Source organism: Prionailurus viverrinus, chromosome C1 (assembly GCF_022837055.1).
Source record: "Prionailurus viverrinus isolate Anna chromosome C1, UM_Priviv_1.0, whole genome shotgun sequence".
Classification (NCBI taxonomy): Eukaryota; Metazoa; Chordata; class Mammalia; order Carnivora; family Felidae; genus Prionailurus; species Prionailurus viverrinus.
In genome coordinates this window covers 90,011,695-90,036,325 of record NC_062568.1, presented here as the reverse complement: position 1 = coordinate 90,036,325, position 24,631 = coordinate 90,011,695, and the positions used below count along the sequence as shown (strand labels likewise).

Below are 24,631 nucleotides of genomic sequence, written 5' to 3'. Positions count from 1 at the left end.
TGTTTTGTTTTAAGGCAGATTTTGACACCCTCACATTTAATTTATCTTCCATCACTTTACAATCCTTTCAATCTCTGGTTTTGCTTCTTTCTCCCACAAATCTCGAGAAGGTGGGACTGTTGGTTAATAATATAGTATTATCCATAATGTTGTATTCCCCCTTCTGAGCTATGTACAATTGACCAAGGAAAAAATTTAAAGGAGTTAAGAGGAGCCATTTGCTTAAAAAGTGATAGCTTTATAGTGTTAGTGAATTGCAGCATCAGTACTGGTATTTGGGACCAAAAGGCCCAGTGCAGAGACACCTAAAATTTTAACATATACCACAGTATCTCCCCTGCTTCTCTTTCTTTCTTTCTTTCTTTCTTTCTTTCTTTCTTTCTTTCTTTCTTCCTTCCTTCCTTCCTTCTTCTCCTCCCCTCCCCTCCCCTCCCCACCCCTCCCTTCTCCTCTCCTCTTCTCTCCTCTCCTCTCCTCTCCTCTCCTCTCCTCTCTTCAGCGTGAGGCGGGGTGGGGGGAGAGAGAATCCTAAGCAGGTTCCATGCTAAGTGCAGAGCCAGACACAGGCCTGGATCTCATGACCCTGGAATCATGACCTGAGCCAAAACTCAAGAGTTGGATGCTCTGCCAACTGAGCCATCCAGACACCCCTCTTCTGCCTATTTCTAAAACTAGTCCTAAAGCAACTTAAGTTGCTTGTTAAGTTCAGCTGAAATTTATACTTTGATGGTTAATCTGCCTATTGGAATTTTCTGTATCAATTTCATATGTGGCAGCAGTGGGTCTGTGGTAATGAGCGTCAGCTTCAGATGATATAGATAATGCTGAAATTAATTATTTTTCTGCTTTTCTTAAAGCTATACTTCTCTTAGGGTCTATTTTTATTTAAATCCAAGTTATTTAACGTAAAATTGCGTAATAATTTCAGAAATAGAAATTAGTGATTCATCACTTAGATGTAATACCCAGTGCTCATCCCAAGTGTCTTCCTTATTGCCCCTCGCCCCTTTAGCCCATCCAACACCCTGCCAGCAACCCTCAGTTTGTTCTCTGTATTTATGTCTTTTATGGTTTGTCTCCCTCTCTATTTTTATATTATTTTTGCTTCCCTTGCCTTATAATCATCTGTTTTGTATCTTAAATTACACATATGACTGAAATCAATATATTTGTCTTTCTCTGACTTATTTTGCTTAGCATAATACACTCTATTTCCATCCACATTGTTGCAAATGGCAAGATTTCATTTTTTTTTTTTTTGATCTGTGAGAAATATTCCATTGTGTATATATATATACCACATATTCTTTATCCATTTATAAGTCCATGGACATTTGGGCTATTTCTATGCTTTAGCTATTGTCGATAGTGCTGCTATAAACATCGGGGTACATGTGCCCCTTCAAATCAGCACTCCTGTATCTTTTGGATAAATACCTAGTAGTGGAATTGCTGCGTCATAGGGTAGTTCTATTTTTAATTTTTTGAGGAACCCCCATACTGTTTTCCAAGGCGGCTGCACCGCCACCAGCATTCCCAACAGCAGAACGAAAGAGTTCATCTTTCTCTACATCCACACCAACACCTGAGTTGTTAATTTTAGCCATTCTGACAGTTGTGAGGTGGTATCTCGTGGTTTTGATTTGTATTTCCTTGATGAGTGATGTTGAACATCTTTTCATGTGTTGATTAGCTATCTGGATGTCTTCTCTGGAAAAGTGTTCATGTCTTTTGTCCATTTCTTCACTGAATGATTTGGTTTTTGGGTGTTGAATGTGATAAATTCTTTGTAGATTTTGGATAACCCTTTATCTGTTATGTCATTTGTAAAATTCTTCTCCCATTCCATCGGTTGCCTTTTAGTTTTGCCGATTGTTTACTTCACTGTGCAGAAGCCTTTCTATCTTGATGAGGTCCCAATAGTTCATTTTTGCTTTTGTTTCCCTTGTCTCTGGAGACATGTCAAGTAAGAAGTTGCTGTAGCCGAGGTCAAAGAGGTTGTTGCCTGTTTTCTCCTCTAGGATTTTGATGGCTTCCTGTCTTATGTTGAAGTCTTTCATCCATTTTGAGTTTATTTTTGTGTATGGTGTAAGAAAGTGGTCCAGGTTCATTCTTTGGCATGTCGCTGTCCAGTTTTCCCAGCACCACTTGCTGAAGAGACTGTCTTTGTGCCATTGGAGATTCTTTCCTGCTTTGTCAAAGATTAGTTGACCATACATTTGTGGGTCCATTTCTGTGTTCTCTATTCTGGTTCGTTGATCTGAGTGTCTGTTTTTGTGCCAGTACCATACTGTCTTGATGATTACAGCTTTGTAATACAGCTTCAAATCTGGATTTGTGATGCCTCCAGCTTTGGTTTTCTTTTTCAGGATTGCTTTGGCTGTTCAAGGTCTTTTCTGACTCCATACAAATACAGGATTGTTGTTCTAGCTCTGTGAAGAATTCTGGTGTTATTTTGATAGGGATTGCTCTTAGGAGCTCATCTATGAACTATTCATTTTTCATGGTTGTATTTATTCACTTATGTCCCTTGTATTACAATGGCCTTTACTCTGATAGCTGCCATATTGTTTACTGAAATAAAGTTGATTTTCATCCGTTTCTTACAGTATTTTGTCAACTAAATACATTGGTGGAACCTAGTATTTTTAAATGTTTGTTCCTACAGTTAAATTAATGACAATAGATATCTTTAAAAAGGACCTTGTCTTCCTTTAGGGATTATTTTACCCACAAATGTGAATGGTACTTAATTTTTTTCTGCTTGTTCCTTACTCTTTTAATAATATCCTCATCAGTTAGTTGTTTCCCAAGGACAGTAACCGTAAGATATGAACTGAACTGAAGGTGAATAGAACTCAAAATCATTTAACCAGTACCTTTCAACATTACTCAGAGCTGCTGGATACCCAAGCACATGTACATTAGCAGGCATTTTGTCTAACATTTCGACTGGTGACTCTCTAAGGTTTTCAATACAGTGTAACCTCAGTTATTTGAATGCTATGAATGATGTCAGAAAGCTTTAGGGTTCTCTTTATCAATATAATCAAAAGTTTGACTAAATATAATGTTTATGATGTACTTAAAGAAGAATGGATTGATAACATAATTACAACTAGACATTCAGATCATTGAAGTTACACTGTATTCTTATTTTATATCTTCTGGAATATGAAGAAGGTTGTAAATCAGAAAACCTTAGAGATCTGCTCCACATTGAATAAATGCAAACTTACCTTTTCCTCATAGGCAAATTACCCGCTCCAGCCTTGAACCAGTGGTGTTGTGGATGTCAACAACCCGGTGTCCACTGGGGTGTCTCAATGGAGCGGGAAGTTGGCGATTGCAGGGCAGTAAATTCAGGCATCTATAAAAGAAAGAGGTAAGACAGTCTTAAGGTTAGCTGAAATGCCTGCCAATGCTATTTGGTGTGGGAATCCAGCTGCTCTTAGAAAAGTTGCCAGGCCCTTGGTTAAACCTTAGAGTTGACTTTGGAATAACTCTTGTGCCCAAGTACAGACACCTTCAATAAAGAAAAATGACTTTGGACAGCTACAAAAAAAGTTGATATAAGTAAACAGGGTAATCCTGTGACAGAAATAACATACTACCATCTTCAGAACTAAATAGACAACCTTGCAAATTCCTACTAAAGAAAGCATTTTTTTTCTCATCAGTTTGGTCATGATGTTGTTTTTACTCTTGTTTTTGTTCTTCTTAGTTCTGTATACATATAGCTCTGTGTGGAGATCTGCCCTTCGTTTCACCTAAGTACGTTGTAAAATAAAGATTTCTTCAACTTACTTAGATAAGTTTTATTTTTAAATCTTGTTTTGCATAATTTGACAGGATATAGAAACAGTACTTTATTAAAAATTCACTAGGTTAAAACAAATACTCAGAAGCATTCCTTAAATATTCTACATAATGATATATATGGTCATGTTTGCTGAAGATGTTATTACTTAGGTTTATTTGGTTCAGAAATGTACTTGGTATTCACAGTATATTACATCACTGTATAATACATATTTAAGCTATATTTAAAAAACTACTCAGGGCTTCAGTTAACCTTTCTTTGTACCTCTAAATATATTTTTATGTACCATTTATTTCAAAAGAATAATTCCAGTTTTATAACAGGATGTTATTAAGTCACAAGAGTATTAAATAAATTAATTTGTTGAAGCTGACAATATATTTTAGAAAGGGAAGTTTTACGTAATTTTGATTTTCCACGGACTACAACCTCATGTATGTCTTCAGGATGTCATTAGAACCTGCAACACTTCTGTAGAGGAAAGACAAATCAGCCATAAAATGTATTGTTATAATTTTATAATTATTACTTCTTTAACCTCCAAAAAAGAATTATTTCTTTTTTAACCTGTTTCAATTAATATAAATCAAAGATGTACCCTGCTATAATTAAGAATTCTTGGTTGCATTTGAAATTAACCTCTTAAGTTTTAGTTAAAGCAGCCACAAAAAATATTACTACTTTCAGTTATATCACACCAAATGTAAGAATGTAATATAAGATACAACACTATACTTTATTCTTTTTTCCCAGAATTTTTCCTTAGATTTAGAGGAGGCAATGCAAAGAGGATAAATAGGCTTTGAGTCTGCCATACCAATGTGCCAGCTGTGCCTCAGTCATCCACTTGCCCTTGACCTTGGACAGTTGCCTAAGCCATTTGAACCTCAGTTTTTTTCAGTAATATTTATAATAATAACAAACTTCTACTGAGTGTTTACTTTTTAAGTGCTATTCATTTATTAATTCACTTCATTTTCAGAACAACCCTGTGAAGTAGGTATCCTGTAATTCAATTTACAAATGAGGAAACTAGGGAACAGAAAGGTTAAGTAACTTGCACAAGTCCTGAAGCAACTAAAGTGGTAAAGCTGAATATTTGAACCCAAGCAGTCTGATTCCAGAGCCCACAGTGTATTTTTCATATGGCCTTTCAGTCATAACATAGAGCAGTTAATACCTTCTCATAAGATTATTATGAAGAGTAAATGAGATAACATAAATATTAATTATTAGTGGCACTAATGAGTGGTAATTTGCATTGCTTTGATTACTTTTCATAACATGTTGTATTTAACTTTTCTGTAAATATTGTGTACTATCTTTCCTGTTCCCTTCGTGGTTTTTGTAGACCTGATCAGAAATTCAATGAACATATTAAGGATGATAAAGGTGAAGACTTTCAGAAACGATATATCCTCAAGAGAGACAACTCCAGCTTTGACAAAGATGATAACCAGGTAATCTGTCACAACTGCAGCTTTTTTCTAGGTGCAGGACTTATCCCAACTGATCATTTTCCCGAGAATTAATTGTTTTCGTTCCTTTAGATGAGAATACGTTTGAAAGATGACAGAAGGAGCAAATCTATAGAAGAAAGAGAAGAGGAGTACCAGAGAGCCAGAGACCGAATATTTTCCCAAGATGTATGTACTGATTTATATTTAGATCTCACTGTTAAAATATATGCTAATCGCATTGGGGGGGGGGGGGTCACTCCTTTTATAATCTATTGATCATTTATTTGTAACCGTATCTGTTATATTTAAAGTCACTTGTTAGAAATACTGAGATCCATCTTGTTCATGTTAATAATTTAATAGTTTATAAAATGCTACATTGCAGCAGTTATATAAATATTTCAAAAACTGCATGCTTATAGACTACAGAGTAGTAGTGTTGAACTGAATATATAGTTAATATAATTTTTTTTCCTTCCAAACTTCTCACAGATTTGAGATTTTTAGAACATTCATCATAGTCTACAAAATCATGGACTCTAAGTTCTACTTGGTAGTAGATTTTTCTCAATAAATAACTTGTTTCTTTTAAAGTAAAACTAATTTTTAGATTAATATTGTCTACTTTTTTAAGTGATTATGTGAAAGAAATCTTTAAAGTGGGTAATTATTTTTTACATATATTTGAGAAGAGATTTAGTTTGGTCTGACCAGTGTCTGTTAAGCACCCATTCTGTTTAGTACTAGGTTTTATTCATGGATATATGAATTATGTAATTTGTGTTAACATTGCCAGAGATGGAAATTTCAATGGTAAAAAAACAAAGAGTAACACTAAAATCCAAACTATCAGTTAATATTCGTACAAATCTTATTGACCACCTATAGTAGGTGCTATGCTGGGCACTGGAGGACACATCCATTTACACTTAAAATAAGTTATCCCCCAAACAGTGCTATATATACATATGGTAGGTATTATCATTGTTTTTATCTTACAGATAAGGAAACTGAGGTTCGAGGAGGCTAAGTAAAGTAGCAAAAGATCATATAGCTAGAAAATGACAGAGATTGGGATTTCAGCCCAGGTCTGCTATCCTCAGAGCCTGATAAACTAGATGTAATTCTCTCTGTAGTTTCTAAGATTGATGAGGCCTCTACCCCGATGAATAGCCAGGTAATGACAATACGATATGTGATGTAGGTGGAGACATGAAGGTAAAATAAGGGACATGGCAGAAAAGCATCACAAAACAGAACTCAGGAGTGAGAGTAAGAGTTAGCTTCCAAACAGAGACTCCAAGGGAGTGAAATGTTCCAAGTAGAGGGTCAGTATTTGCAGAGGCCCAGAGTTAAAGGAGAAGTTGACACATGAAGACTAAAAAATTCAGAGGACCTGGACTATAGCCTACGTGACACAGAAAGTGAGGAAAGTTTAGATTAGAGAAATAAGCAGGAAGCAGATGACTTGACCCAGGAAGCAGATGACCTGTCCCTGAAAGCTGGTTAAGGTGGTTGGGCCTTTAGTTAGAGCAGGAGGCAGCAAACTTTTTCTGTAAAGAGCCAGATAATTAATATTTTAGGCTTTTAGAGTCATGCGGTATTTTATTGCAACAACTCAAATCTACCTTTTTAATGTGAAAGCAGATGTAGAAAATACATAAATAAATGCACACGGCTGTGTTCGAATAAAACTTTATTTGCAAAAACAGGTGGCTGACCATAGTTTGCTGACCTCTATGCAAACAGCGGAGAGCTGTTAAAGGAGGGAAGAGATGTGATAAGATTGACATTTTAGAAAGACTTTTGTGGCTTCTATTGTTTAAATTGGATTAAAAGGGCAAAACTAGTAGCTGGAAAACCAGTTAGAAGACTGTTATAATAATACAAGCAAAAATGGTGGTTGCCCGAGCTAAGTTCATAGCATTAGAACAGTTTGGTTCTGAGCTGCATTGAGGTATAGCTGCTTGCTTGTTCACTGCTACAGTCACAACCAAAAAGCACAGGTGATCAAAATGTTGAGTGAATGAGGTGGAATCTATAGATTGGTGTACACCTTCAGTATATAATAGTGAAAAGGGGTTCACTTGTTTGGAAGAGATTATTTGAATTTCAGATTAATTTGTGCCCCAGAAATGAATGGCTTTTGTTAAAAGTAAGCATAGTGTGTCCAAGCCAAAAATAATTTCATTGTTACTTGTTTATGTCCCCCTATCACTATTTTGGATTTTTTTCGCAGGGCTAAATGATAACTTATTAAATATTACTGCATGTGTTTTTTGTTGTCATCACCAGTTTATGTATTTGACAAAAGCTCAACTTCTTATATCTCTTCTTTCTTTCTAGTCCCTGTGTTCCCAAGAGAATTATATTATTGACAAAAGGTGAGGGAATTTTTAACATTCATTTGTTAACTCTCTGATTGATGCTAATAAAAATAAAAATGTCTCATTAAAATGCCAACAGAATCCAAGACGAGGATGCTAGTAGTACCCAGCAGAGGCGTCAGATATTTAGGTATTGAAAGCATGTTTTCATGCAGTATTAAAAACTCAAAGCATTTTTTCTCTATTCTTTCCCCTTTTGTCCTATTAGCTTTTCAAAGTTTTCTTTCTAAATTACAGAGTTAATAAAGATGCTTCAGGGAGATCAACAAATAGCCATCAAAGCAGCACTGAGAATGAACTGAAGTATTCTGAACCACGACCCTGGAGCAGTACAGATTCAGACAGTTCCCTCCGAAACTTCAAGCCTGCTGTTACCAAAGCCAGCAGCTTCAGTGGAATCTCGGTCCTGACAAGAGGTGATAGTTCGGGGAGCAGCAAAAGCATAGGCAGGCTTTCAAAAACAGGTATAAATATTTGTCTAGAACTGTGCAGTCATAACATTCGTTTCCCTATTGCTGCCTTAGCTCTTTATTTATCAGATGACTTCTGCAGTTATCCTAACATCTAAAATTCCTACCAGCAGTGCATTGAGCAGCTCCACAGTACTTCAGAGGTAATGGGTGTATTGACATTAGGATTCATTCTCTGCTCAAGAGAGATTTACAAACATCAGTTAAAGTAAAAATCCTCTCTTGTAACATAAACTTAATCAAGTTAGTTCAGTGAAATGTCATCTGTTGTTTGAGTCCCCAGAGGTGGTTGGAAATTCTCCATTGCTTATTTATAATTAGAAGGCCTGGTTTCTTACCTAGGATTATTTAACATTGGTTGCATTTTCAGCTAATACTATCAGTTATTGATTATATTTTTCATGATAAAGTCATTCATTTGCCATTCAAAGAATCAGTAAAATTGCTGAGAAGTTTCTGAGGATTTTTCAAGAAAAATAATGTGATGTAATTATTCTGAATGAATGAAAATTTTAGTAACATCCTCATTCTCCTAGTTTATTTGCTTTTAGGGTACCTTAGATTTAGGCTCATACATTTTCTCTTCACCTTTACTAACTGGGTTTAATACTAAAGACCCTCACATCTCTCTTAGGATCCTTGCAGATCTTTATTTGTATTCCAAAATTAGCTTTAAAAGTTAGCAGAAATGGCTATCTTTAGCCTATCTGGGTTATCGTAGACATATGGTATTGTACAGGTAACATGGGAGAGATTTAGAGGTGGCCAAGTCTTTTTTTATTAATCCTTGTCTATAATCAGTGCTTTAAATTAAGGCTTATGAATTGCACTCGTCACCCTTTCTTATTATAATGTTCATATTAAAAATATCTTAGTGTATATCATAGAATATTGCTAAAGATAGGTAAATTTTGTTAATATAAGAAATATGTATATGCACAAGATATGCATTTATTTGGGAAACAAGTCATCATAACAATAACTTTGAGAAGATCATTTAGGAACACTGCTGAATTAAAACATTTTAAGATCGTGTCCTATTTATAATCTATATTCTCTTCAGAGATGAAACATTATTTAACTCTTAATAGAGAAAAATTATTTTTGGTAGAGTTTTTATCAGGGGTCATTTGGCACAACTTAAAATAGAAGAAGGCAGTCTGTATAAGTGTATCATATTTGTTCATTTCATTCATTAAAGAGTAATTCTCCATCCCAGAGTCAACTCTTACTTAAAACCTAGTTAACCATATACAGTTTAAAAATATTTTTCTTTCTTTGATTGTCTTATTATCCAGTTTTAGCCATTTTACTGAAAGTCAGTAACATTTTCAGTCTCTGGGTGATAGAAAACGAAATAGATTTCAGGGATAAAAACAGCTAAAAATAAATTATCACATTTATTAAGTTTAGCAAGAAATAAATTTTAAAACTAATGCTAATATGAATACTCGGAATATTTTTCATGCTGTCTTTGTCCCTTGATATGATAAACAATTAAATGTTGACTCTATAGGAAGATGCTATGATTCTGAGCTTAAAATGGAATTCTGCAATGAAACTTCCCAATTGTGTCTCTTGATAGAGAATTTATCATTTTTGTTATCTCCTATACTACTCTTAATCTTTCTGTGTTCTTATAGATAAGGGGTTTCTGGTATAAGAGATTTGGGGCATTTGGCTGTGCTATGTTCTTTTTCCTGGGGAAAATTATAATCTGTGTATTCCTAAGTGTTAATCTAAAAGGTAAAATGTACATAAGTTTGTGCTTTGGGGAATGTGGGTAATGTGCTTTTTGTGGCTGTCTGTGGCTGGTGTTATTATAATCTTGCTCAAGTTGCATGCTTTGGCTATGACTTCTCTGACAACTTATGTGATCAGTTTGCTGTATTAAACTTGTTGATGATGGGGAGGGGAAGCAAAATTATATAGTAAATCAAAAATAGCCATTGCTTTTATGTGGTAACTGCATGTTATGTAATGTGGATTTTATTGTTACATATTTAAAGCCTTCATTTTTATATGAGGTTTAAAAAATCCATATTTTTCATTACTCCTCCCTAGGTTCTGAGTCTTCTGGTAGTGTAGGGTCATCTACGGGCTCTCTTTCTCACATCCAGCAGCCTCTTCCAGGTACAGCTCTCAGCCAGTCTTCTCATGGCGCACCTGTCGTCTATCCAACTGTCAGCACTCATAGCTCTCTTTCCTTTGATGGTGGCCTAAATGGGCAAGTCGCATCTCCTAGCACTAGCTTCTTTTTGCTTCCCTTGGAAGCGGCAGGCATACCACCTGGCAGTATTCTGATCAACCCACAAACAGGTTGGTATCGAGAAAAAGGTGTTTATTTCAGTTGAGATATCAGGAGTTACTGAAAAATAAAAACTGTGTATTAAATGTATTATTTGTATATGTGTTGTCAATTTTTTATTTTTCATGAGTAATTAGCATTTTCCCTAGAACTTTAATAAAACATTTCTGCTAGAAAATGTTACAAGATATATTTATATCAGGAAGTATTTTTCTCTTTGTGACATCCAGACATCACCTTTTAGGCTAACCATAATTGAAAAATGGTTCATTTCTTAGAAATGAGACAATGACCATTGAAAGAGCTTTATTTGATTTAAAAAAGTAAAAATTATCCTGGGGAAAATAGTATGCATTTCATGAGGAAGGAGAAAGTAAGCAGCTCTTATTCATTATAGAATGAAGGAGAAAGAACATATAAGTTATTGTCCTTCTGAATATAGTAATTGTTTTCTCCTAAGGAAAAGGTAAGGCACATTTTATTATCAGAAAAAAGAAATAGGTAGTCCTTATGAATTAATATTGAAGACACATATTCTTTGCAGTTAGGTAATAATTCTCATCTTTTCAGCATGTATTATGTATCATGTACTGTGTTAGGTGCTTGAAACACATTACTTATCATCATTACAATCTTGGTAGGTGAAGTCCCCATTTACGTGTAAGGAAACTAAACTTCAGAGAGATTAAGAAACTGCAGTCATAATACATTTCATTATGCATGTCGTATGGGCAAATATAGAAAACATCTTTTAAAAGATCACATGAAGTCTGGTCTCTATTCAAAATGTTATGGCGCAGTAATTTTGTGAGAATGAGAACAACCTTATAAATCATTTGATAACCTTTCTTAGAAATTCGTACACTTAACTCATGTGGTCACATCAGCACAGCAGTAGTTGGGCAAGATAGGTACAGGCGAGAGTGTCTCTGTGTGCTCCTGAACCTTTTGTTTGTTGTAGAGAAGACCATGGCTTGGAACTCATTACCTTCAGATTTCTTTGCATCTGTTTTTTAAGATAAAGTATTGGAACATTTGTTTCTATTAGAAGAAATGAATAACTGACTATTCAGAAATTCCGTTTTTGCTTAATAACCATTATCTTCTTCTCCTTGAGATTTATTATATTACTAAACTTCTTGTTTTTCTGGAGCAGGATATAAGATGACTTAATATACTATTTACTATTACTTTTCATTCAAAACATTTTAATGATTTTTCAATGATATGAAAGATTCTACTGAATAGGAAATTATAGAATGAGCAACAGATCAACCTGTAATTGAATTGTATTCTTAATTTTAAATGAGTCCAAAAGTGATCTCTTTGCTTTTTGAGAACAGCATTACAACACATCCAATGTTTTCAAACGGCCCTTAAGTTACTTTTAAGCATGCTTCCAATCATATCTTCTCTACCATTTTTGTTCAAAATTACATAACAATCAACAAATACCCAGCATTACTTGTTTTCATATAACTAAATTATCAAGAAACTTAATGAAAATTATTTGAATTTGAAGGACTTTTCCCACTTGGTATCAGTGGAACAATATATTCTTCTCTCCCCACAATTATTTTATTATGTCATAAGTTTCAGAAAGCAAATGGGGGGTTTTACCATGGAAGAAAGGATATTATTAAGACAATTTTTAACAATTGTTCAGTCAGATTTCTCTTAACTTCTCTATTCTTCCCATTCTAAATGGGTATCATAGTATATTTCACATAGTCCCCTTTTTTTCTGTTCTTTTTTTTTTTTTAATAATATAGTGTATAGTGTAAGGAAAAATACTAATCTGTGTATCTGTTTACCTCTGCTTTGAAAAAAAAAAAATTCTGGAAGAAGGGTATCCAAATTGTTAACTACAAGATTATGGGGGATTTATTTTCTTTCGATCCCTATTTATTGGTTATTTTCCCACAATAAAAATATTTTCATAATAAGAAAAAGTTGTTCAGAATGTATGTGTAGAAAAGAGTAAAATTCATTTACTTAGGCACTTCAGATATCCCCCCCAGTAATTAGTAAGCAATAACAATAAGCCTCTAAATCAATATTAAAGGTTTTTTTCATACCTGTGAATCAAGCTCACTAGAATTAAAAAGTTATTTTACAAAATTCTTCAGAGTTCACAACTTACAACTTTAGAAGTTATAAAATAAAGGGGCGCCTGGGTGGCGCAGTCGGTTAAGCGTCCGACTTCAGCCAGGTCACGATCTCGCCCTCCGTGAGTTCGAGCCCCGCGTCGGGCTCTGGGCTGATGGCTCGGAGCCTGGAGCCTGTTTCCGATTCTGTGTCTCCCTCTCTCTCTCTGCCCCTTCCCCGTTCATGCTCTGTCTCTCTCTGTCCCAAAAATAAATAAACGTTGAAAAAAAAAATTTTTTTTAAAAAAAAAGAAGTTATAAAATAAGGACTCTGCCATCAAGTCCATGATTTGAAATTTGAAGCTGGCAAGCATTTTTAATTTTCATCCAGTGTTAATTTCACTAATTAAGCATATGCATTGTGGTCTATAAATTAGCTCTTTCTCTTGGGGCGCCTGGGTGGCTCAGTCGGTTAGGCGTCCGACTTCAGCTCAGGTCACGATCTCGCGGTCCGTGAGTTCGAGCCCCGCGTCGGGCTCTGGGCTGATGGCTCAGAGCCTGGAGCCTGCTTCCGATTCTGTGCCTCCCTCTCTCTCTGCCGCTCCCCCGTTCATGCTCTGTCTCTCTCTGTCCCAAAAATAAATAAACGTTAAAAAAAAATTAAAAAAAAAAAATTAGCTCTTTCTCACTACATAATAGAGGCTAATTAATAACGTTCCAGTATCCCAAAGTCAAGAATTTTTTTCTTAAAACTGAAATCGTTAAAGCACTACAGGACCACAGTCCTATAACTGAATCCCTTGAGCAAGATATTCAGAATTCAGAGTTTTTCGAAAAATGCTGTGTATTATAAAATAACTCCAGGAGGTTTTAGAGCAGCACCTACATAGTAAAACACTGCAGCAGAATTTTCAAATATTTACTCTGTGAGAAACTTAACAGAAGACCATGGGGGAAGGGAAGGGGAAATAATAGTTACAAACAGGGAGGGAGGTAAACTACAAGAAACTTAAATACAGAGAACAAACTGGCAGGGGAGGGGGTGGCGGGGAGGGAAAACAGGTGCTAGACATTGAGGAGGGCACTTGTTGGGATGAGCACTGGGTGTTGTATGTAAGCCAGTTTGACAATAAATTATATTTTTAAAAAATGAAAAAAAAAATTTACTCTAAGTGAGAAAAATAAAGACTATTAAAATAGGCTCAGGTAAGGTCACACTTTGTTTCCTCTGCTAAGAAAATCTTTTGGTCTTCAGAAACTTGGCTTTGGGATTTTGAGTAAGGATTATAGACCTGTGTTACAGATTGTTCATAGAAATGACCTATGTTCGGTCTCAATTGTAAATGTTTTTTTTCCCTCCTCTTATAATTTTTCAGGTCAGCCCTTCATAAACCCAGATGGAAGTCCAGTTGTGTATAATCCTCCTATGACTCAACAACCTGTTAGAACCCAAGTGCCTGGACCTCCACAGCCACCTCTGCCACCCCCACCACCTCAACAACAAGCAGCTAATCACATTTTCTCACAGGTGCACATATCCATGATTACATAATGCTAAGTTCACCTCCCTTTATATATTTGGGTTTAAACTCACTAATTATAATTATAATTGGGCTAGCCCAAGTATCTCTTAGAACTTTAATATTCTGCACCAGTGATATCCTGCTCCGTTTGTAGGAAGAGAGGTTAACTTCACAGGATTTTCAGCTAATAAATACAGAATATATATTGGAAAGAAGGAAATTTCGTATCTCATGAGCCTGTGTGGTGAGTATGTTCTCCTATCCTACAACAGCAAGAGATGGACAAAAGGAATAAAAAGAAAACTAAGATTATCCCAGTGAGCTAATAAGTAAGTTGTTCTAAGGTTCAACAGATCAAGAAGATAGAAGAAACTTAAGTTGCTCAAGTTCGGCAAGGTACTTTGCATCCCACCTATTCTACGAAAGAGGGAGGCAAAAACATTCTGAATTAGAATTCACAGAAGCACTCTTAATAGTATCTTGAATTTGTAGAAATGTTTAAAGTTTGCACATACACTTTCACATTCTGGCTATTCCCATATAGATGTATTATTCATCCTTGGGGAACTTGATTATCCCAGTGTAAACTCATTTACTTTTGTTCTTTTAAAGGTTGTATAACATATCAAAGACAGCTTGTACAGTTAGTTACACCTCTTTTTCTCCATAAGACTATCTAAATATTCCACTGGTGAGAACTTGGAGAATACTTTCTTATGAAAGAAGTATGGAGATAAACTTGAACTAGGGAAATTTCATTAATTTTATTGGCAAGTTATATAGTTTATGTAGTGCAAGGGTAAAGAATATGTGAGCAGTGGTAATGTCATCAAATATTTTCAAAGTTTTGTAAATAATTGTGCCTCTGGCAATTAAGAGTCCTAATATTGGGCAAGGTAGTTTATATAAAGTAGGATTTCTAGGTTTTTGATGTGCTTTTAAGACATACAAATCTGTGGGGGCGCCTGGGTGGCTCAGTCGGTTGGGCGTCCGACTTCGGCTGAGGTCATGATCTCACAGTCCGTGAGTTCGAGCCCCGCATCGGGCTCTGTGCTGACAGCTCAGAGCCTGGAGCCTGTTTCAGATTCTGTGTCTCCCTCTCTCTCTCACCCTCCCCCGTTCATGCTCTCTCTCTGTCTCAAAAATAAATAAACGTAAAAAAAAATTTTTTTTTAAACCCAAACATACAAATGTGTGAAGAGAAAGTTGCCTAAAAACTGTTTCCAAAGACTCCCATATCCACTTCCCAACCCCATTTGATTAAAAATGCACAGGTACACATTGGAGTACATAAAATGCCCTCCCTGGCCTTCTCTGCCTTGCCTTCATTCAGTTAGGTCCTGAAGTATTTCTCTTTCATCTTGTTGTCAGTTGCCTATGCCTTGCTACGTATTTCACCAGGAGCTTTGTAAGACTGATTTTCATTTCATTCAGTGGAAATAGTATTTGTCTGATGGCTTCAAAAAAGTCTAAGGATTCATCTATGATTATATATTTCAGATTATTATCTCTTAGAAATAATTTTGTATGATTTAGATATGAGACTATCCTAAATAAAGGTGTAGATAGCTTAGTTTAGAAATAGAGCCTAGGGGCACCTGGGTGGCTCAGTTGGTTGAGGGTCTGACTTTGGCTCATGTCAGTGATCTCATGGTTTGTGAGTTCGAGCCCCACATCAGGCTCTCTGCTGTCAGCAAGGAACCTGCTACAGATCCTGTCCCCCTCTCCCTGCCCTCCCACCTCATTTGCTCTCTTTCTCTCAAAAAAAAATAGGGGCGCCTGGGTGGCGCAGTTGGTTAAGCGTCCGACTTCAGCCAGGTCACGATCTCGCGGTCCGTGAGTTCGAGCCCCGCGTCGGGCTCTGGGCTGATGGCTCAGAGCCTGGAGCCTGTTTCCGATTCTGTGTCTCCCTCTCTCTCTCTGCCCCTCCCCCGTTCATGCTCTGTCTCTCTCTGTCCCAAAAATAAATAAACGTTGAAAAAAAAATTAAAAAAAAAAAATAAACATTTTAAAAAAGGAATAGAGCTTTAATGGACTATAATTTGAAATCTCAGGATATGCATCAAACTTCGTGGTTGATTGTCCTGGTGTTGCTTCAGGTGTTTCAGGTAATTCATCATCAGATACCAAAATAGAGAATTGATGAACAAATGATACTCAGTAACTACTTTCTTTCTGCACTGAGATAATCCATCCATGAAGTTTCAAATAACCAAACAAAATAATAGTATGATTTCCAAAGCCTTCAGATGGGCTGCATTTCTCAAAACCAGTCACTTTTAAGTGGATATTGTTTTGCAGCCATTTGCAATTTAAGTAGGAAAAGGAAGAGCTAAGGCTTTTCCTTTTCTAAGTGGTGTAAGAATTTCACTTTGAACGAGTCTTCCCGCCCACATTTGTCTCATTACCACTTGACACTCTCGGAGACATTAATTCATACCACTGGTGCTCATCGGACTCCTCTTTCTTTTATCTTACAGCCGACTAAAGCTTTTGTTTCATCTGACACTTACATAGTAGGTCAAGATGTCTGGAAGAAAGTTATGTCTTAATGGTTGTCTGACTTAATAACACATTGAATAGCCTGTGCTTGGAAGTTCTAAAACCACTGCACCTCATTTAGTGTGATATGTGCTGTCATCTGCTAGGAAGCTTGCTAATTTCTAGTCAAGAGGTTAGTGAGGAACCAGTGGCTCTATAGATCCTTCAGTGTTTACCTTGTTTAGTACTTTTGCTTTAGTTCTAGATTTTTTGTGAGATTCTATTTTTTTCATTTTTTAGAAACTATTGTGTTGATTTTGTGGGGGAAGTGTAACTCACCATACACGTCTGAGTTGTCATAAGACTTTCCCCTTATTTAGATTATTTCCTTGGGAAGCTTATTCAGTTCGCTTATTTTGCATTTTCAAAGTATTCTTTTAGGAAATACTGTCCAGAGATTCATGTGTAAACATTTTAAGCAAAAGTGAGAGTTTTCGTTAGATAAAATGACCTGGATTCCTCCAGTGCTTGCTTACATGGCTGTCTACAGGTCACTTATCTTAGTCTGACTGTCACCTATATAACATGGATTATGAGAGTCTTTAAGCCAGTATGTGTATTACCCTTTTGTAATAAACTATCTAATATAAATATAAGACTGGGAAACTAAGTCAGATGCCACTGTTAGCCTACGGATGGCCACCTGTACTCCTTAAGGTTTAAAATGATTAAAACATTGTTCATTTTCTATAATGTCTGTTTTTGAGTGTCCCTGGAAAACATAAAACTTATCCTTTTTTTTCTGAAATGCAGAAGTATATCATTAGTGAAAAAATTTCAGGTCACTAGTTTTTCAGCTTCACATGGCATCTACTCTCTCAACCAAAATTTGTAGTTTCAAGACAAATGTGTTTATCTTCCTTGTGTAAAAGAGATAAGTTTATGTGTGTACATGTGCCTGTATGTATGTGTGTGCTGTTCTTTAGGCTGTTACTCTATTGGCACCCACAACATATTGTACTTTAAAAACTGCTAAAATTAAAAAGTAAATATATTTTTTAAAGTGAAAATTGTTAGAATTCAGGCCCTATGGTCCCAAAAGAGTATTTAATCATGCCTTATCAGATAGTAATTGGCATAGATACTATGTTAAGTTTTCATTGTCTGATAATGAATGAAGTTTTTCTTTTATTTAGTTTTATAATGCTAAATAGAACAGCCCCTCCATCAAACCAGGAAGTAAGAATGAGTGGTTTTGTTTTTACTGACTTAACCTAGGGGTTTGGGTTAGATAATAGGATTTGAAATGTCTAAATTACCTGTTTCTATTAATCTAATAAATATTTTTATGAAAAAAATTATATATTAAAACATAGGTATGTTTTTAAAATTTTTACTGTGTAGAGTTTCTTCATTTAGCATTGTTTTTGTTTCCTATTATCGTTGTTTAAGATCACTTTATAAATATAGTTTAAGCTGTTGACAAAAAAGTGTAACTTTCCATTTTATGCAATTCTTGTAACATTTTATTCTGACATTAACATTGTTTGCCAACCTGTTATTCCTTAGCCTGTTCGTCCTCTGCAGTCCTCTTCACAGCCTGTTCAGTACTCTACAGCCCCTTACCCATCCCCGCTCCTGCCAGTCTCACCCACCCAGCAATACTCCGTGGTACTATATCTCTATTCACCTCCTGCATTGTTTCTGTGGGTGGATGTGTGATGGATGCTCATGAATGTGATTAATGTGATATGATCTTTTGTGACTATTTAAAGTCCTAGACACATATACTGAAAAAGTGTTTCTAACTTGTATTAGAAATAATTCACTGTCTACTGTAGAATATTTGTTATATTGACTTATTACAGTGATTATATAAATCCCAATTTTTTCCTGCTTTTCCACAATGAAATGATTTTCAGGTTGACAATTCTAGTCCTAAAATGGTTTAGCTACTTTTCTCCTTGAGATCAGTGCGATCTGTGCAATCTTGGAGTGGCAGCCTTCATCTGGGTTTAAGGCTTTCTGTTCTTTCCCCAGTACATAGGTCCCGTAGACTTATCCTAGTTATTAGGGTGAATTGGAGCTTATGATTACATAAGACATTCTTCTAAGTATATTCCCAAGAAGATCTCTAGATATTTAATCTGTGACTGTAATGAATGGTACCTTCTTCAATCCAAAGTATGCCCTAAGTTCTACCTCTCAGAGTTTACAAGCACCAGGGCCATGTGTTCTCTCTGTGACCTTCTATAGTTACTAAGTATATGAGACAACAATGTAAAAGTTGGAATGGAATTCCTGCCTAGGGCCTAACATGAAATGAGTATTCAATAAATATTACTTCCCTTCCCTTAAAATAAGTCTCCCTAAACAGCCTAATAGACTTTTCCCAGTGGTGCTGTTATTTTTTTAATATATGGCATCATATTTTGACACTACTTTTTAGGTTAAATTACAAGCTATGCCTTAAAATCACTTGACATTTTGTAGAAACGTTTTCTTATATTGAGAGTGTTTTTGCGTTGAGCTGGGGGCAACCTTATTTACCAGCATTGGCTGTGAATGATTTTCAAAAATCACTTCCAATCTGAAAAAATAAAATTTTGCCAACATTGAGAAGATCAAAAGTATCAACGAACATAACATAAAAGCCTCAAAAATGTTTTGAAAAATGGCAGCTTGTTGGAATAAGAAAATGACTTTTTTTCAAGACGACTCTGATGGTGGTGTATAGTTAAAATATTTGGCCAGATTACTGTGTAATTACAACCAATAGGTATATTTTAGTACATTTTTCCCTTTTGAAAGTATTCATTGAATTAGGCTAATAATGCTAGAGTGTGTCAGAGCAAGCATAAAACCATGTATTTCCAGTCATTAAATCAGGTACCCCTTTTCAGTTCCCTGTCTTTTCCATAGCTGTAATGTACTTTGCAAAAACCAGCAGACTAGAAATTGCAGATGTGTCGACTTTGATCTGACAACTCAGTTGCCACAATTTTTTTTAAGTAACTTTTTCCAAAATTCTCCTCTTAACAAAATGTGGTATATATTGTTGCCAATCTCTGGGTCTTTGGGAGCAAGGGGATGCCATTTTAACCCCATTTTTGTCATTTCAATGATATTATCTAGACTAGTCAGAACTGGTCCTTAGGCTGTTGAGTGAGAGAAAACATTTGTCAGATGGCATGTACATTATAAACCTCTCTTGGCTGGATATGGTTGCCTGCTCACCAAGTAGCAAAAGCAATAGGAAACTCATCTTGATTACATTTGTCAACATCTGACTTTAGGAAGAGACTGAAAAACCCTAGAGAAGAATAGAATTTATGGCCAAATTATTTTTGAGAGATTAGAAGACTGGGGTGGATTTTATGCATTTTTTTTTTTCATTTGTGCTAGTATATTCAACAGGTGTGATAAGATAAACAGAAGTGCCTAGAACCAGAATCTTGCCTTTTAGGAAAAGGGGTAGAATAATTAGTACTGTGCCTTGTTAGTTACCCGGTCCTTGAAGTCCTTTGAGAAGATGTTAATTATATAATATAAGTATGTCCAGTTTTCACTTCACACATCCTTATGTGTCTTTAATCATCATTTAAATAAGTGTCTTTTCATTTTTTTGTGTGAAATGTTTTTACACCCTACTCTTCTGCATGCTTTGCAATCCATTAGATCTACTTTAAAAGTAATTTATTAATGACAGCATTATAATACTCCTACTTTCCTGCCTTAGAGTTCTAATTTTATTGAAGCTGTTCTATTAAATCAAATCTGTTATAGATACATGATACCCATACTACTGCAGTTCATCTTCAAATACATGAAGTTTTTTGTTTTTTTTTTTTTAGAAGTTTGGTTTACATGTGTATGGAAGGCTTACTGATTTCTGACTTTTCCCTTTTTTTTTAGCAGGACAACCTTGGGTCTCAGTTTAGCCACATGAGTCTTGCCCGCCAGCCATCTGCAGATGGTTCTGACCCTCATGCCACCATGTTCCAGTCCACTGTTGTTCTTCAGTCCCCACAGCAGTCTGGTTATATCATGACAGCAGCCCCTCCACCACCACCGCCACCACCACCTCCTCCCCCTCCTCTGCCACCTGGGCAGCCAGTCCCTTCTGCTGGCTATGCTGCCTCTGGCCATCCTGTCAGCCAGCCTGTGCTTCAGCAGCAGGGATATATTCAGCAGCCCTCACCACAGGTATGTCGCTTTCTCACCTTTTAACCTTAGAGAGCTTACTTTTTATTTCACATGGAGAGAATCTGTGAGAATGTGTATATAAACAAAGCTGGCCATCATCTTCCCTTCTCAGCCACATAACTAGTAGATACTTCAGTTGGATAAAGTATGTCACTTCTGAGTTTCCTTTTGACTGATAGATTTGTTTTAATTAGCTTACAAGAAACACAATAAGGTAGGTACGCCATAAAAATAAACTGATGTGTTCAGGTCGGTTTGGGGAGAATTAACATCATAATACTATCAAAGCTTTCAATGCAGGAACATGTTATCTGTCTACATTTACATGAATATTCCTTAATTTTTCCCAACAGTATTTTGTAGTTTTAATTATACAAGTACTGCATATATTTTATTAAATATATCTCTAAGTATGTAATGTTTTTTAATGATATTTTAAAGGAGATTATTTTAAAATTTCATTTTCTGTTCATCATTTGCTAGTATGTAGAAATAAAGTTGATTTTTGTGCATTTATCTTAAATCGTGTGGACTTTCTAAATTTAATTATTCTAGTACTTTTTTACAGACTGCTTAGGATTTTCTATATTGAAGACCATTTCTACATATATTATCCTTTCCAATGTATATGCCTTTTATTCCTCTTTATTGCCTTATTGTATTGTCTATGAGCTCTGATGTTGAATATACACACAACATAACAGGGGGAAGTAAATTCCCTAGAATTCATTTATTAACTTAAGGCTAGGTTTTGAAAGTATATATTCTTCCTTGTTCCCAGTCTTAGGGGAAAGCATTCTGTCTTTCATCATTAACTGTGATATTATCTGTGGGGTTTTTGCCCTCTATGAGGTTGAGGAAATTCTCTTAGTTTGTTGAGAGTTTTTACCATGAATTGAGTGTTAAGTCTTATAAAATGTCTTTTTCTTTGTTGAAATGATCATGTGATTTTTTTCTCCACTTCACTCTCTTAATACATTGAATTATTCTGACTGACTTCTGAATGTTAAGTTAACCTTTTATTTCAGGAACATACTCCCACTTGGTCATGATATAACATCTTTTTATATATCACTGGATTCATTCGACTTTTCGTATGGATTTTTGCATAAATGTTCATAATGGATATGGGTCTATGGTTTGCTTATAATGTCTTTTTCAGGTTGTAGTATCAGGGTGGCACTGATACTGGCCTCAAAATGAATTAGATATTATTGCCTCCTTAATTTCCTAAAGCACTTTGTGTAGGACTCTTCTCTTCTTAAAGGTTTGCTAGAATTCACTGATGCATCCATCTGGATCTGGAGTTATTTTGTGGAGAAGATTCTAAAATTACAAATTCAGTTTTTTAGTAGATACAGAGCTAATCCAATTTTCTATTTATTTTTGGGTCAGATTTCATAGTTTGTATAATTTAATTATATTGTCAAATTTATTGGCAAACAGTTGCTCATAATATCCACCTTATTAATTTAGTATCTTGAAGATCTTTAATGGTATCACCTATGTAATTCTTAATGTTGGTAATTTCATTCTTCTGTCTTCTTTGTGTCTTATTTACTTAAGAGATTTATCAATTCCATCGATGTTTTTAGAAAACCAATTTAGAGTTTCAGGGCACCTGGGTAGCTCAGTCAGTTAAGCGTTCTCTTGATTTCAGTTCAGGTCATGATCTCTCTCCAGCTCAGGCATGCATATTCATATTCATTCTCTCTCTCTCTCTCTCTCTCTCTCTCTCTCTCTCTCTCTCTCTCTCTCTTCCTTTCTCTCTCTTCCTTTCTCTCTCTCCCCCTTTCTCTCTCTCCCCCTCCCCCTCTCCCCCTCCTCCTCTTCCTCTCTCCCTCTCCCTCTCTCCCTCTCCCTCCCTCCCCACCTTCCTTAAACAATTAAAAAAATTAAAAAACCAATTTAGTGTTTCATTAATTTTATTATCCATTTTCTGTTTGAGCTACTTCTGCCTTTACCATTATTTTCTTCCGTCCACTTATTTTGGGTTTATTTGCTCTTTTGTTTCTGGCTTTTTAAGGTGGAAGCATAGATCACTGATTTTTGATTGTTCTTCCTTTCTAAGTTTTTTAATGTTATAAATTTCCCTCTAAAGCACCATTTTAGCTGCAATTCATAAAACTGGATATGTTGTGTTTTTGTTATTTCATTCAAAATCTCTCTCTCTTTTTTGTATGTGACTTTTTTGACCCATGATTTGTCTAGAAGTGTGTTATTTAATGTCCAAATATTTGGGGCTTTCTAAATACCTTACTGTTTTGATTTCTGTTTTAATTTCATGTGGTCAGAGAACCTACTCTAAGATTTGTTTTGGAATCTCTTGAGTCTTTTTTTATTTCCCAATATGTAGTCTTTTGGGGGCAAGATCCATGTGCACTTGAAAGCATTTGTATTCTGTCATTTTAGTGTTTATGATTTTTTTGGTTTGTTTTGAGGTAAAGTTCACATAATATAAAATTCACTATTTTAAAGTGAACACTTCACTGACATTTAGTGCATATACAGTGTTTTGCAACTATCACCTCTCTCTAGTTCCAAAACATTTTTATTTTCATCACCCCAAAAGAAAATTCTGTATTCATTAAGCAGTTATTACCCATTTGCCCTATCCCCCAGCCCTTGGAACCACCAATCTACATTCTGTCTCTAAGGATTTACCTATTCTGGATACTTCATATTAATGGAATCATGCCATATTGTTACCTTTTGTGTCTGGCTTTTTTAACTTAACACAGTGTTTGAGGGTTAATCCATGTTGTAGCATGTATCAGTACCTCATTCCTTCTTAGGTCTGGATAATATGCCATTGTTTGTATATATCACCATTTGTTCCTTTTTCAACCATTAATGGGTTTGGGATGTTTCTACCCTTTGCACATTGTGAATAGTGCTGTTATGAACATGGAGGTACATGTATTTGTTCAAGTATCTGTTCTCATTTATTTGGGTATATACCTAGGAATAAAATTGCTGAATTATATGGTAATTCTGTGTTTAATTTTTTGAGGAATCACCAGGCTTTCTATGGTGTCATTTTATATTCCTATCTGCAATGTATTGAGGTTCCAGTTTTTCCACATTTTGGCAGTAACACTTATTATTTACCTTTTTTTTTTTTTTTTTTTAATTTTTTTTTCAACGTTTATTTATTTTTGGGACAGAGAGAGACAGAGCATGAACGGGGGAGGGGCAGAGAGAGAGGGAGACACAGAATCGGAAACAGGCTCCAGGCTCTGAGCCATCAGCCCAGAGCCCGACGCGGGGCTCGAACTCACAGACCGCGAGATCGTGACCTGGCTGAAGTCGTACGCTTAACCGACTGCGCCACCCAGGCGCCCCATTACCCTTTTTTTTTTTTTTTTTTTTTTTTAATTTATTTTTGGACAGAGAGAGACAGAGCATGAACGGGGGAGGGGCAGAGAGAGAGGGAGACACAGAATCGGAAACAGGCTCCAGGCTCCGAGCCATCAGCCCAGAGCCTGACGCGGGGCTCAAACCCGCGGACCGCGAGATCGTGACCTGGCTGAAGTCGGACGCTTAACCGACTGCGCCACCCAGGCGCCCCATTACCTTTTTAAAAATTATTATTATCCTAGCCATCCTTTGGGTGTGAAATAGGTATCTCATTGTGGTTTTGACTTGTATTTCCCTAATGATTGGTTAATCATTTGTTCATACGCTTGTTGGCCATTATCTGTCTCCTTTGGAGAAATGTCTGTTGTAAGTCCTTTGCCATTTTTTTCAGGAGATTGTCTTTTTGTTGAGTTGTGAGAGTTCCTTATATATTCTGTATACTAGACCCTTATCAGGTGTGTGATTTGCAAAGATGTTCACCATTATATAGTTGTCCTTTGACTTTTTGATAACGTCCTTAATTAGT

General features: G+C 35.8%; 1 protein-coding gene across 14 annotated transcripts in view; it reads left to right on the top strand.

The window, feature by feature from the left end:
* The window catches only part of R3HDM1 (R3H domain containing 1), a 207,876-nt gene that overhangs the window by 104,720 nt on the left and 78,525 nt on the right, over window positions 1-24,631 (top strand). For 8 of the 14 annotated variants that reach the window (XM_047873290.1, XM_047873295.1, XM_047873292.1 and 5 more), the window contains 9 exons: window positions 5,175-5,283; window positions 5,374-5,469; window positions 7,630-7,667; window positions 7,750-7,800; window positions 7,908-8,134; window positions 10,205-10,459; window positions 13,912-14,063; window positions 18,109-18,210; window positions 20,455-20,745. In XM_047873290.1, coding sequence (XP_047729246.1) covers window positions 5,175-5,283; window positions 5,374-5,469; window positions 7,630-7,667; window positions 7,750-7,800; window positions 7,908-8,134; window positions 10,205-10,459; window positions 13,912-14,063; window positions 18,109-18,210; window positions 20,455-20,745 — 1,321 coding nt within the window. Of the gene's footprint in view, window positions 1-3,252; window positions 3,386-5,174; window positions 5,284-5,373; window positions 5,470-7,629; window positions 7,668-7,749; window positions 7,801-7,907; window positions 8,135-10,204; window positions 10,460-13,911; window positions 14,064-18,108; window positions 18,211-20,454; window positions 20,746-24,631 lie in introns of all 14 variants that reach the window. The other 6 variants (XM_047873300.1, XM_047873298.1, XM_047873296.1 and 3 more) reach the window with 6 other exon arrangements.